This window comes from Xiphophorus maculatus, chromosome 6, assembly GCF_002775205.1.
Source record: "Xiphophorus maculatus strain JP 163 A chromosome 6, X_maculatus-5.0-male, whole genome shotgun sequence".
Lineage (NCBI taxonomy): Eukaryota > Metazoa > Chordata > Actinopteri > Cyprinodontiformes > Poeciliidae > Xiphophorus > Xiphophorus maculatus.
Window position 1 is genome coordinate 3,319,749 of NC_036448.1, and position 14,312 is coordinate 3,334,060.

The 14,312-nt window shown below is 38.9% G+C and overlaps 2 protein-coding genes across 2 annotated transcripts; one reads left to right on the top strand and one right to left on the bottom strand.

Annotated features, from left to right (window-relative positions):
• Nucleotides 1-4,379: 4,379 nt before the first annotated feature.
• On the bottom strand, nucleotides 4,380-6,804 carry LOC102232617 (carboxypeptidase N subunit 2-like). Its single transcript, XM_014469995.2, has 2 exons — nucleotides 6,287-6,804; nucleotides 4,380-6,114 (listed from the first exon to the last, which is right to left on the bottom strand). Exon 2 carries the CDS (start codon nucleotides 6,107-6,109, stop codon nucleotides 4,553-4,555), a length of 1,557 nt encoding a protein of 518 aa, XP_014325481.2. The 5' UTR covers nucleotides 6,110-6,114; nucleotides 6,287-6,804; the 3' UTR covers nucleotides 4,380-4,552.
• A 1,408-nt stretch (nucleotides 6,805-8,212) lies between these two features.
• Nucleotides 8,213-11,923, top strand: LOC102221567 (claudin-1-like). Its single transcript, XM_005802368.3, has 4 exons — nucleotides 8,213-8,435; nucleotides 9,500-9,664; nucleotides 10,576-10,660; nucleotides 11,484-11,923. The coding sequence occupies exons 1-4, from the start codon at nucleotides 8,213-8,215 to the stop codon at nucleotides 11,641-11,643; spliced, it is 633 nt and encodes a 210-aa protein (XP_005802425.1). The 3' UTR covers nucleotides 11,644-11,923.
• Nucleotides 11,924-14,312: the final 2,389 nt, after the last annotated feature.

Here is a 14,312-nt window from a genome sequence, read left to right on the forward strand (position 1 = left end):
TTCAATGATGCTGAGAGGAGGAATACTTTTAGTGTTAACCCTAATGCCTTGTTTTTTTAGATAAAGTGATAAAGTACTGATCAAAACCCCTTAAAAGGTCTTCACGTTCCTGTGGTATCATAATGTATAACTGGCTATTCTTAAAAGTGCAATATGTAAAAATCAACTTTTTTGAGTTTTACATCATGTTATAATGTTCTTCCCTCATCAAAAACAAACCTTGAATGTTGCTGTGATCCTTTCATGCATGTTTGAGAAATCCTGTAATCCCTCGTGGAAACCATCCAGCTGTGTAAAACATCTGGGTGAACCTAGCCCCGCCTTCAAGGATGAAGCTCCTCCTCTGGGCTGAAGTTTTCAGGCTTCCACCACACAGAGCCCGTATCCACCTCAACTGTCCCTCTCAGCGTTATTGTCTCAGTTGTTGGCAGACGATCCAGCAGCTATTGGCAAACACCTGGTGGAACTGCACATCCACTGAGCTCATTATATGAGCTACTTCACTTGTGAAAATAATGCAAAAGTGTTAATACAAGAGCATTGTTTTCGATGACTCCCTGAAGGCAGAGTTTTAGAAAGAGCAGGAGTTATTAAAAAGACAGACGCCCAAATTCCAGGCATTAAATTACAAAGTCAAATTTCTTTTAATTTGTATTTGATATATGCAGCATTTTCATAACAGTTTAGGGTAACTTGATTGTGCTATAAAGTGGCTCTATGTGCCTAGTAGAAAATACACAATTCTGCACAATTTAATGCATTTTTAATTTTTAGATAGCAAGTTGGTAATGTGGACGCTGTCTTGAGTTATTTCAGATTGTCTGATCACAATTCTTTCACAGTTCTTCCCCTCTCCCCCCACCCTAGCCTCCATGCACTGGGCCTTAGCTGACCTTTACTCCTTGTCCTGAGGTGGTGGCTTGCCCTCTCCACCTCTATGTTCCCTGGTCAGTCTGAACACTGTGGGAACCTCCCCCCCCCCACAACCTCCCACCCTGGTGCTTTGTATTGTTCTGGACAGATAAAGTCTCCTCCCCTGTTTCTTTCCTTTTCAATCTGTTTAGAGTGTGGAGTCCTGCTGTAAAAAAAAATCTCAGTGCGCAGGATAAAGAGATGAGATCTCACAGCAGATTGTTCTCCTCCCTCACAGGGAGGCACCCAGGCGCTCTGTCTCTGTTCACTGAGCACTGGGAGACACTGGTTTTTACTGGCAGGTGATAGGGGATTAAGGATGACTCCATTAGTGTCTCATGTTATTCCAGTGTACTGTGTCTTGAGAAAGCATTCATTCCGCTTGAACTGTTTCACATTTGCCAGTTTACCACCACAAACAGCAATGCACTTAACTGGGTCTACTTGGCATTTACTGGGTCAGACTGATGGGTATCGGCAAATTTGCACTGAGGAACTAAAATAATTCAAAGTTTTGTAATGGGTTTAAAATTTTTTCTTGGAAAGGTGAGGTCAAGGAATAGGATTCCATTCCAGTATTTTTGCTCCAATCATACAATAATACATTAGATATATAAAATATTTTTTAGTGCAGAAATATGGAGACTTGCAGTTCCACCAGGTGTTTGCTAATTGCTGCTGCTGCTAGTCTGAAGGAGCTGAGTGGTATATTTAATATCTATTTCTAGGATATTATTTTCAAAGACACTTTTAATCTGACAAACGAGCCTCATTGGAACACATATTCTAATTTACTGAATGTGACTGTGCATAAAGGCAGGTTGTCATCTGGCCTTTGGTAAGAAGATCCTCGGTTTGAATCCAAACCAGGATGTTTCTACATGAGTTTGTTCTCCCTGCATGCTTGTGTTTGTGCTTGTTTATTGTTATAATTGGAGTATCTGAGCAATTAATCAATGCTAGGTTAATTGAGGGCTCAATTAACCTAGCAGCCATGCTAAACTCTAAACTGCCAGTAGAGTTTGTCTCTGTGTTGGCCTGTAATGAACTGGCAACCTTGAATGTAACGTCTATTTTGCTTAAAAGGAAGAATAGTCAGTATAAGCAACGTTTTTGAGCTTTACATTATGTTATAACGTTATTCCTTCATTAAAAGCATACCTGGAGTATTGTCGTGATTCGCTAATGCATGTTTGAGAAATCTCCCATAGCAACCATTCAGGGGTGCCTGCTCTCATAGAGCTCCTCCTTGGAGCTGCAATCTCCAACTGAGCTTCCCCCTCACAGAGCAGCTCTCCTCCACCCCTACCCCATCCCTTAATTGAGCCCTCAATTAACCTAGCAGCCATGCTAAACTCTAAACTGCCAGTAGAGTTTGTCTCTGTGTTGGCCTGTAATGAACTGGCAACCTTGAATGTAACGTCTATTTTGCTTAAAAGGAAGAATAGTCAGTATAAGCAACGTTTTTGAGCTTTACATTATGTTATAACGTTATTCCTTCATTAAAAGCATACCTGGAGTATTGTCGTGATTCGCTAATGCATGTTTGAGAAATCTCCCATAGCAACCATTCAGGGGTGCCTGCTCTCATAGAGCTCCTCCTTGGAGCTGCAATCTCCAACTGAGCTTCCCCCTCACAGAGCAGCTCTCCTCCACCCCTACCCCATCCCTACCCCACCCAGCTCCCTCAGACTAGCTGCAGCAGCAATTAGCAACATTAGACTAGCAACACAACTGGTGCAACTGCATGTCTCCATAGCTTATCATAGGAACTACTTCTCAATCCAGTCCTCCTAAGAATGTTGTTAAAGGCTTATTGGCAAAAACATTAAGTGATGAAGATGGAACGTCGGACGGAGCAAGAGCTTCTTAAAGGGACAGAAGCAAATTTCAAAGCATTAAATCGCAAAGTCAATTTTTTGAACTTATTTTTGAAATATGCAGCATTTTCTTAATGACTGAACTTGTAACTTCATTATGCTATAAAATGCCACTATGTGCCTGATAAATACATATGACTGCCCCTTTAAGAACTCCTGGAGACCTTCACAAGCCGTCTACTGACCCTGCATGGATACACAGTTACAGACAATGATTGTCAGCATGATTGTTTTGTATGTCTACTAAATCAATTGTAACACTTACATCACTAATTGTGGTTTTATTTATCTATTTATACTTGCATATTGGTTCTAAGTGTTTTATTGTTTTTAAGGTGTAAAGCATTTCGAGCTGCCTGGTTGCTGAAATGTGCTATGCAAATAGACTTGAATTGACTGTAATAGTCTAATTTCTCCTTTAGAACATTAAATATTTACAGCCCACATTCGTCCCGTTATCTAAAGCAATAGTTTCAGATAAGTGAGAATTAGTTTCAGTTTAGGCGATCCAATCAGAGCTTTGGAAATCTGACCGCTTCATCTTGTTTTTGTCCTGGTTAAATGTGATGCCATTCACATCACATTGAAGAGCTAATTGAACCCCTGCCATTCGACCCTTGTTAACCACCAGTAAGTGCTGTATTCAAGGTGTAGCCATCTGTGTGCCTTGCTGTGCAAAGGGGAAACCTCCTCCTGCACTCTTTTGTCATCCCTCTGAGTCTTCAGGACCAGAGTGCTGACCACAGGACGACCGGTCAGTCTCTGTGGATACTATGAAACTATGAATCAAAAACATGTGATAAGTAAAACAAAAAGTTAGCATGAACATAAACGTCTAAGTACTTGAAGACTTCTTAAACGTGGATAAGCAAAACTTCAACACAGATGTCCAGCAGATGTTTCTGCTCCAAAATGTTTTAGATTTTTCAGTGTCAGAGTTCACAGTTGGTCAAAAACGTACAGGATTTAACTTGCATCAGTATTTGTTTGGTGTATGAGATAAAACCAATCTGCAGTGTTCTTTACACTGTCTTTGGACGACTTGGTTTGCCAATGAATCAGTGCTCAAATGTTCTAGTTTTGAGTAATTCCAGGATTTAAAATGGTTCATATTTTCTTTTTTTTTGTCCAATTTATGCCACTGAATTTAAGAAAAGTAGCAACTCCCACAAAATGATCAAATTAAAAACACAGGTCAAACAGGAGTTTTACTTTTTTATTCAAATGTCAAAATGTATTCACCTGGAAGGTCATAAAAAAAAGAATTTTAAGTTAGATTGTATTTCCCAAGTTTATTTTCCGGAAAATAAACTTGGGAAACTACGTGCGGCAAATGTTTTCAAGGTTAGCAAAAAAATGCTAAAGCGCTGAGCCAAAAGGTAGCTCAGATATTAGCTCACTGGAGCAAGTGTGTCCAGGATTAAATTACACACAGGTGGACTTTTGTGATTGGATGACTTCTGAAGACATTTTGTTGCACTAAATTTTATTTAGGGGCATCCGAGTAAATGCATATGCACATTTTCTGTTTTATCAGTACTCGTTCTTTTAAGTCACTGCAGGACCTTAAATAAAAAAACAACTAGCTAAAGTTTGCACAAAAAGAGCTTTATCCACACTCTGTCATCTAGCAGCATTTCTTCATACTGGTTATCAGTCGGGGAGTCAGATATTTGCTTACAGTGCTGACTAACAGTCAGGCAACATCATCGACCCCTGGTGTGAAGAAAGAATTTGATCACTGGACAAAGTCCTTGAAGCTAATCGATGGTGCTCTCTCTCAGCGTCTCATTGCTACATTGAGCTTTATCAGACTCTTTTTCCAAAATGTGCTCCCTAACCTCACCATTTTCCTCTTGAAACTGCACTTTAACCGTCAGGGGAGAGCACTTTTCCACGCTGCACCTGACGACCACGGTGTCGTTAGATACTTGCAGGCTGCAGGAGTTCGGCTCAGGCATCCGGTCTGCCGGCAGGTGACAGACCAACTGATCCCTGCTGATGGAAGCCAGGGTTCGTTTTCTCAGAGAGTCTGGCCTCTCGCAGGCCACCAGGTCCAACAGCTCCACGTCCTGTAAGTTCTGCATTAGCCAGTCGTGAAGGTACCACAGCTGGCATTCGCACCTCCAGGGGTTCCCGTGAAGCCTCACCGTTGGACGGAAGATAAATTGATCGAAAAGTCCCAGCTGGAGCGTCTCCAGCTTGTTGTTGGACAGGTAGAGCCTCTTAAGTAAAATCTGGTCCTGAAACAGTTCGGAGTCCAGCTCAGTCAGGCTGTTATTGTGGAAGTTGATCACCAAAATGCTCAACAGGTTTTTAAAGATCCCTTCAGGCAGAGAGGTGAGCTGGTTGTCAGACAGGTCCAGGCTCTCCAAGAAGGTTAGATTTCTGAAAAGGTTTTCTGTGAGGCTGGAAAGCTGGTTGTCCGACAATGTGAGATCTGTCAGTGAGCTCAGGCTCTCCAGAGACAACTCAGTCAGTCTGTTGCTTTTGAGGTTCAGCTCTGTTAGATTTGTTGGCTCCCCTCCGAAGACTTTATCGGTGAAGGCTGTCAGGCGGTTCCCACGGAGGTTCAGCACACTCAGGTTAGCCAACGCAGAGAAGACGCCGTCGTCGAGCTGCGCTATCCCGTTCCACTCTAGGTGAAGCTCGATGAGCTGCGAAGTGTTGCGGAATGTGTCAGACGTGAGGTTGCCAATGAGGTTGTTGCCCAACTTCAGAATCTCCAAACTGGCCAGGCCAGAAAAGGTCTCTCCTGTGACTTCTTGGATTCTGTTTTGGGAGAGATCAAGAATGCGCAGAGAGCTGAGGTTCCGGAAAAGGAACGGAGGTAGATCTGACAACATGTTGCTCTTCATCTGCAGAACCTCCAGCTGTGTCAGAGGGTCAAACAGCCCAGGAAGTATTGTTTTCAGGCTGTTGTAGTTGAGCAGCAGTTTGGTTAGCTTCTCCTGCTTGGAGAAGGTTCCCAGGTAGAGATGATCCAGCAGGGAATTCCCGCTGATCTCCAGCTCCTGGAGCTCGGTCAGATCCTCAAACGCGCTCAAGTGGATACTTTTCAGGGCATTGTTTAGGAAGATGAGCTTGGTGAGCTGTGGGCTCTCCATCAGCGAGTGGGAAAAGAGGTACGCCAAGGAGGACGTCATTATAATAACCTCCCTGACCTGTCTAGAGACGTCCCTGGGTAAAGTCGACATCCTCTCATCGGCACACAGCACTTGAAGCTCAGTGAAGCATTGGCATTTGTATGGACAGGTGCTGATGCCTATACGGCAGAGAAGCAGCATCAGGAGAGTCCGACCCAACTGTCTGTCCATGGTTACTGCAAAAACAATGTGAAGAAAGAATGTAAAATAACATTTGATAGACATTGATAGACAATAGACATTTGATGGGGGGTGGATACATTAAACTGCCACAATTTCTGTTCACCGACAATTCAATCACAAAAGAACCCGACTTTTCCAATAAAAGTCAAAAGAACTCCAACGTACCTGTGTGTTACGGCGATTCCATAGCACTGAGATAAATGTGCGGGTGGATCGGCAAAGCAGCTGACGCAGACTGCAAACAACAAGCCTGACTTGGGAGAGATAAAAACCTTTGGACAGCAGCCTGGGTGCTGCCACGATTTCATCAGACCAACATCACAAAAGGTTACTGCTGAGATAAGTGGACTGTTAGTTTCAGCAAAACAAAACAAAACACAACACAGAGGTTTAGTAAAACAAAGCAAACAGATTCAAGAGAAAATGATTTTCTCACTGTGTCAGATTATAGTTCCAGGTCACATCATAATACATCAAGAAATCTATTCATGTCAATAATTCAGTTACAATCGAGAACCTCATAATAGTTCCAATATTTATGGATACTGATGTCAAGTAGGGATGAGAAAATTAATCAGGTGAATCAATTATTGAAATAATCAGCATCTAATTTAGTATTCAGATGCCCGTTTGCTGGAGAATCCAGACCCTAAAAGACAAAACTGTACAAAAAAAAATAGATCCATTTTGAATCTAAGATGAAAACCCTTTTTTTTTGGTCTGTAAATTTGTTCTTTCCAGAACTCCTCAAGTGGCAGTTTTACTTTCATCTGGTTCAAATTCTGTAAAAAAAAAAAAATTCTACAAGCACATTTTACTATTTAATTGCTAATGGGCTAATGCAAAAACCAAAGATCAACCCAAAACTGCATTGATATTAAGTCCAGCAGAAAGGGTTGATGTTTTCACTTGTTGATGTTAGAAATATATATTTTTTTAGCTGTAGACGCTTCCTTTTCTACAAATGATCAAGGATTCACTAAACACATTCTGACATTGCATTTTAGGCAGATAAAAGTTTCTTTTATTATTTAAAAGAGGAAATTAAATATTTGTTAAATTTCATTTTACATCTATTTTTGATATTGTATAAAATATGCGTTTTTTTAAATCCAATTGCTCAGAATCTTGTCAGAATCCAAGATTAGTAAAATAATCATAAGTTGCAGCCCTAATTTTGGGCATTTTGATAAATATGTTTTACTGCTAATTTAAGTTATTCAGAAAAACTTAATATTACATACGACTGAAAGATTTTAATATAGTAAGCCCTCTAAAAACTATGTCCATGTATAGTACAATATTATCCACTTAGTACTTGGTCTGGGCTCCTTTAACATGAATGATTGCTTTAATGCAGAGAGGTATCGAGGAGATCAGCAGAGGATAGAACACAGTAAACAAAACGGGGCTGAGAACGGAGCCTTGAGGAACCCCATATGTAACGTTTGTTTCAGATTTATAATGACCAAGTCAGACCTGATAAGAACAGAACCAATCAGTCTTCCCTTTGACTATACAGATCACAATATAATATAACATTCATACAGTAAAAAAATATATAAATTTGGACTTATATAATACTTGATTCTACAAAGAATCTGAATTTTGTGTTTTCACTTATCTGTAATCAATAACCGTCAAAATAATGAGAAATAAATTACTCGGCATATTAAATATAAACGATGTGTTTGTGATATGTTAAGGTTTTAATTTGAATGATATTCTATGAATATTCCTAAAATTGCACAGACTTTGGAGATTGTGTGGCAAACCCCACTTATGTCTGAGTGATATTTTATTGTTTTTTTCTCCAGTTTAAGGATTTTAAGCAATTCCCTTCATTGCAGTAGAAGCTCAGGTCCACATAGTGTCACCATTTTTCTTCTTCACTGGATGAAAGGCAGTGAGAGTCCTGGATCCTCCCTTTTCCTCCAGGTTCTTACCAAGGGAATGCACGGCTGCATACCTGTTGTTTTTTTCTTTTCTTTCTGTGATCCACAGGGAAAGAACATCAAGCCAGGTTCCAATCTTTAAAAACGTTCTCTCTCTACTTCACAGCATTTGTTTCATCCTTCTAAAGGTCAAAAAATGCCAAACTCTGGAGTTCAGCTTCTTGGCTTCTCCCTGGCCTTCCTGGGCTTCGTTGGGACAATCGCATGCACGGCCATGGTGGAGTGGAAAGCTTCGTCGTACACGGGGAGCAACATCATCACAGCTCAGGCCATGTATGAGGGTCTGTGGAAGAGCTGCGTGTGGCAGAGTACCGGGCAGATTCAGTGTAAAATCTTCGACTCGCTCCTTCAGCTGCCACGTAAGTTTTAGCGATGCCCTCCTCAGTCAGATTGCTTTACTGCAAGCTCTAAAGCAAAGTAAAATATTTTGTTTTACGCTGATTCCAAAATTTGGACAATTAAGTTTAACTGTGGTAGGAATGTTACATGAAAATATAGTAGATTTATTCCTCATTTTGGAATACATACAGGCTGTAGCATCACAAAAGACGTCCCACTGAACATCAGGGACATTCTGATATCTTCAGCAACACAAACTCTTACCAAGTTTAGTTTCCAGTGCAAATATTTAAGTACACTTGAAATAAGACAAAACTAAGTTACAAACAACTTTTCAGCAAGAAATCTGAGTTTGTTTTAAGTCAATAATTCCGTAATATTGATGGAAAAAGTATTAGTTCCACTGACAGATTATTTCACTTATAACAAGTTTTTAGTCAATTAATCTCGTAGTGGAACTAGATAGATAGATAGATAGATAGATAGATAGATAGATAGATAGATAGATAGATAGATAGATAGATAGATAGATAGATAGATAGATAGATAGATAGATAGATAGATAGATAGATAGATAGATAGATAGATAGATAGATAGATAGATAGATAGATAGATAGATAGATAGATAGATAGATAGATAGATAGATAGATAGATAGATAGATAGATAGATTTTTTATTAATTATTTATTATGTTAACTATTGAGATAGTCAGTAAAACTATGGAACTTAGCATTTCCAGGTTGTCTGAATGAAGGATTATTGGTTTTGAGCAATCTGATGGCCAATGGGAGGTAATCATTTCTAATGTGACTGAATTAAAACTATACTCCAAAGTATTGTTTTATTCTCCAAAGTGCTGGAAAAGACCTGCAAGTCAGAAGCCCTGTATGGCGGAAGTTCCCGAAAACGACGACACAACCAGTTATTTGCTTCAGAGAGGAATGGATTGTTTTTCTTTTCCCTTAATAAATAACATTATCATTTGAAATCTACAGCTTATATGTAAAATTTTGTCTGATACTAAAATTTGATTGAAGATCTGAAACATTCTTCAATGTTGCTGTGGATATGTGTGCCTCCAGCGAACATACAGGGGACCCGGGCGCTCATGTGTGCAGCCATCTTGCTCTGCTTCGTTTCCATGATGGTGACGGTGGTGGGCTTGGAGTGCACCACCTGTATGGCAGAACAGCCGCAGCAGAAGTCCAAGGTGGCTCTGGCTGGAGGAGTGATCTTCATAATAGCTGGTGAGAGACTCGACACAATTTGGTTTTTTTTGAGTTTTTCATTAAGAAACATTTTAACGAATCGACTAGAAAGTCTCTAGTAACCCTTAAAATATGTGTTAAACAGTGCTTTGCATGCAGTTCAGTGAAATAAGTGCTTAAGTGCACTACACTGCAGCCAGTATTTTAACTCAGCTCCATCACTTAATTAATAACAGATAAGATCATTCATCTACAGAATCAGTTTCTTTCATTCTAATCTCTCCACCTGACTCTGTAGCGGCGTTTATGTTAACCATAAAAAATTTAAATTCTGAAAATAACTGGACTTAATGTAAATATGACAATTTCAAATAACAAAACAACACGTTTTTTAATAAAAAGTTGTTGCTCTAGGATGACGTATTTTTTAAATAGATGTTTCACAACTGCAAAGGAAACACTTTTTTTAACGCATCCCGAGTCACATGATCAACAACCGGATGTTACTACTGGTGGAAGCAGTGAAGAAGACAACAGGAAGTAATGGCAAAATGATGGTTTGTTGAATGTGCTGATAGATAATTGGCTGACGGATGACGAGCCAATCATCTATCAGCCAGGTACATCTCATGTAACTGTGTATTTGAAGAAGGACTTTGAAATATGTTAAAATGCTCTTTTCTTTTCTTTTTAGGAAGGTCAGCTTTTTTGTAAGACCACGTTATGACAAAAATAAAGCTTAAAAAATGTGCAAAGTCATTTTAGGCCTCAAAAATCACAACAACACATTGAAATATCCTGGAGGGACTTCATAAAAATATGAACCATTTAGCTTTTAGCTTTTGAGGAATACTTTATATTCTTTCTTTTGACGTTATAATTTAGCAAGTTGAACCTGGATTATGAAAGAATGAATTCTGATCCACCTTTCCTTGCTGCTGGTTTTCCAGGTGTGATTGCCCTGATTGGAACATCCTGGTACGGCCACAGAATAGCCCAGGACTTCTACAGCCCATTAACTCCCACTAACTCCAGGTAAGGAGCTCCTCACTCATTTACCCCCAAAGCTCCAAAGAAGGTATTACTAATCACAACGGATAAGTTTTAATAAATGAAGCTAAATATTCAGCTCCAAATTAAATATTCAGCTCACAAATATTTAGATCTAGACTAATTATTAAACTTCAAATGAAATATTTAGTAAACTAAGTAAGGTTTACTTACTCATATTAGTTATATAAGTAGTTCTAGATGTTGGATGGATAGCATAAAATCTGAAAATCTAAAGTTAATGAGAGATTAATTGTAGATTTAATGTTAATCTAATCTTAGTTTGTTAGTAAACTAAGTTTATATTAGTTATGTTATGGCAAAAATAAAGCTTAAAATATGTGCAAAGTCGTTTCAGGCTGCAAAATGACTTGTGGCCTGATATAAACTAAATAACATTAGTTTATATTAGTAACTAAACTTTATTTATTTTACTAAATATTTACCTCTAAATTAAATATTTATCTTACAAACTAAGCATGTAGTAAACAACAATAAAAATATTTAGCTTCCAACTAGATATTTAGTTAGCCAGCTAAATGTTTAGTTTGAAGCTAAATATTTAGCTCTGAACCAAACTTTTAGAGCTCAGCTAAATATTTAGCTAACTTACAAATTCACTTGTCCATAGCTGGAAGTAGGCTATCAAAATAAAAGCTGGGTCTTGCAAAGCTTTTTATAAAATCCTCAACAGCATCAGTGTCCAAAGCCTAATCGGAACTGTTGCAACTGGATGTGCTGTTGTTCATTTTTTATTATCATAAAACCGTATGCTTTGCGGCGTCACGGTGATCTGTGTTATCCACAGGTATGAATTCGGGACTGCCTTGTACGTCGGATGGGGAGCGGCCTGCATGTGCATCATTGGTGGGGGCTTCCTGTGCTGCATGTGCTCAGACAGGGGCTCCTCCGAGAAAGGCCCCCGCTACCTTCCGTCCAGCTCTGCAGGAGGCAGAGGCTACGTGTGAGAAGGAGCTCTGGCTCTGCAGCCTCTGCTAAGGCACCAGTCCACCGGGATATACAGCTCTATGTCAATAAACAGCATGTTTTCTATTTCTTTGTTTTGTCCAAACGTTATGGAAATCCAAAACTATTGTTTGAGTTTTAACGTGACGTCCACTTCTTTTACTGTAATGGTTTTTTTTTAGAGCTGATGTAAAATGTAGGGAAGAGAAGTGTTCTTTCATCTGAATTTCTTGATTTTTTAAATTATTATGATTAAATACAAAATAAAATCTGAGAAACATTTCCATCTATAAGTGTGTCCTTCTGTACTAGTGAATTAAAAGGAACACCAGATGAATTTTTTTTTTAAACTGCCATCTAATTCCTGTTTTTACATGGCTTATTTCCCAAATCCAAGTACTCAATATCAAATATCTCTCTAGAGAAATATCTGTAGGAGAGGTTTTATCTCATGACCTTTCCTACAACCTTTTGCATAGTGTCTACAGCTGTACATGCCTGGAACATTCAGGCTGTACACGAATTTTAATAAAAATATCCAATAAATAATTAAAACTTTTTGTGTGCAAATGGCTGTTGATGTGCAAATCTATGTTTAAAGGGGCAGTAGTACGTGTTTTTCCAGGCACATAGTGCCATCTATTAGCACAATCAAGTAATCTTGTTACCTTCAGTTGTTATAAAAATGCTGTGTATGTCAAACATGACTTAGAAGAAACTTGACTTCCCAACATGACATCTTCAAATTGGGCCTCTGTCTCTTTAAGAAACTCCTACTCTTTCTGAAGCTCTCCCTTCAGGAAGTCATCACAACATGGCTCCTCTATTAACCCTGACAACGTTTTTACCAACATTGGTCGCCATGGGAGATTTCTTAAACATGTACGAAATAATCAAGGCAACACTCCAGGTATGTTTTGATGACGGAATAACATCACAACACGATGTAAAGTAAAAGAAAAAAAGTCAATTTTACATAAAATTTTTTATTTGTCATTATCTTTCAAGAGTATAACAAAATTGGAGTGGTACCCTGATTGATAAATAGATGAACAAATAAAGTCTTTATCAGTTATTAAGGTGCATGTCAAGAGGGATACTTACTTATTACTGTTGACAAAAAGGCTTACACAAATAAGTATGTCAAGCATAAAATGCAGGTTAAAAATAAGATAGATAAAACAACATAATCATAAGTTAGATAAAACCAGAAGTTCAATTCAATTCCGTTTCTAAAGCACCATTTCACAACAAATATTGCCTAAAGGCACTTTTCCAAAAACGTCATTTCAGTTCAGTCACACATGCATTTCGATTGGTCCTCGCTGAACCAACATTCTACTGGGTAAAACCACATTCTGCAACATCAAAAGTCTGAATAGAAAAAGTCACCGACACAGAGGGTCATGTTTTAGTGTGAGGTTTACATCAATGACTCCTTCTGTGTAAAACAATACATTGAAAATGAAAAGTAGATTTGTTGTTATAAATCTTCAATCTTCAAAGTTGTAAATATGTACCAGCAGATTTTTAAAGGCTTAGAAATCCTTAAAACAAGACTTTTTATTATTTGCTGCCATGGAGTCAAATCTCAAACCTATGAACTTTATGTGACCATAGCAACATAGTTTGATTATAAAACTCTCACTGAATGCCTGGTTTATGGGGAATCACTTAGATTTTTGACTGAAATGCTGTTTTTCTGCCTCAGGCAGGGAATCTGCTTTGTTTATAAAACTAACTGTTTTTGATAACATAACATCCTCAGCTTTGTCTTTGCAGTGTCTTCAGATTGTGCCCTTTGTCTTTTGTACCTTTTAGGTTGTTCTGATGTGTTTTCCAGCCCACCACCTCCCTGTTCAATATGACCTTGAGCCAGCAGAAGAGGGAGGGAATCGGTTGAATGCAAACATCTCCACGCTTTTAACAAAAGTGATGTGGCAGATAAAATCATGCAAAAACAAACACACATCTTTTAATATTCTTCGTTTTTACGTTGTTGAGATTTCTGGTGACGCTTAACGGGAACAAAAAGGTTTACTTTCAAAGGATTTGTTAACTACCCTAAGAACAGGTACAAATGTGTCGCCTGGAGGAATGTCCTTCACCTGGAAACCAGGGGGGAGGGGCCTGCTGACAGACCAGATGTTCCAACATGCCTGTTCGCTTCAAGAAACATGTCAGGAGACATTTGTTGCAACATGAAAGAATGATATGCTATGGTGCCCAAAGTATGCTTTAATTATCTGGAAGAAAAAGCAGGAAGAGTGTCTGAAGGGAAGGTTTTCCTCCTCCTCCCTCTGACTAGAGAACATCCAGCCTGGTTGTTCGGTGCGTCTTAATGGACTCTGTTTTCTATATCAATGTGATGATGCTCTGATGGGCTGGTGGAGAGTTTACCTTTGACTGCAGGAGAAACGCCACCGCAACACTGGAGAGGAAAAGTTTGGAAAATTTAGGGGAGTTCCTAAATCGCTCCAAGTGTTTTAGACAAACACTTGGAGCGGAGAGAGAGCGCCACCATGTGGTCAGGCTTCATTAAACCTTTCATTACAGTTAAAAGTCTACAAGAATCTTTGATAGCAAATATTGTAAAGGTGAACACACACCGTTTCCACAGTTAGGTATTAACTTCTTACATTTTTGGGGAAAAGAATTACTTTTAGGAACA

Coding starts and splice junctions, on each gene's coding strand:
- LOC102232617 (XM_014469995.2), bottom strand. CDS start 6,109: ATGGACAGACAGTTGGGTCGGACTCTCCTGATGCTGCTTCTCTGCCGT.
- LOC102221567 (XM_005802368.3), top strand. CDS start 8,213: ATGCCAAACTCTGGAGTTCAGCTTCTTGGCTTCTCCCTGGCCTTCCTG. Junction 9,665..10,575: donor AGTGATCTTCATAATAGCTG/GTGAGAGACTCG, acceptor CTGGTTTTCCAG/GTGTGATTGCCCTGATTGGA. Junction 10,661..11,483: donor TTAACTCCCACTAACTCCAG/GTAAGGAGCTCC, acceptor TGTTATCCACAG/GTATGAATTCGGGACTGCCT.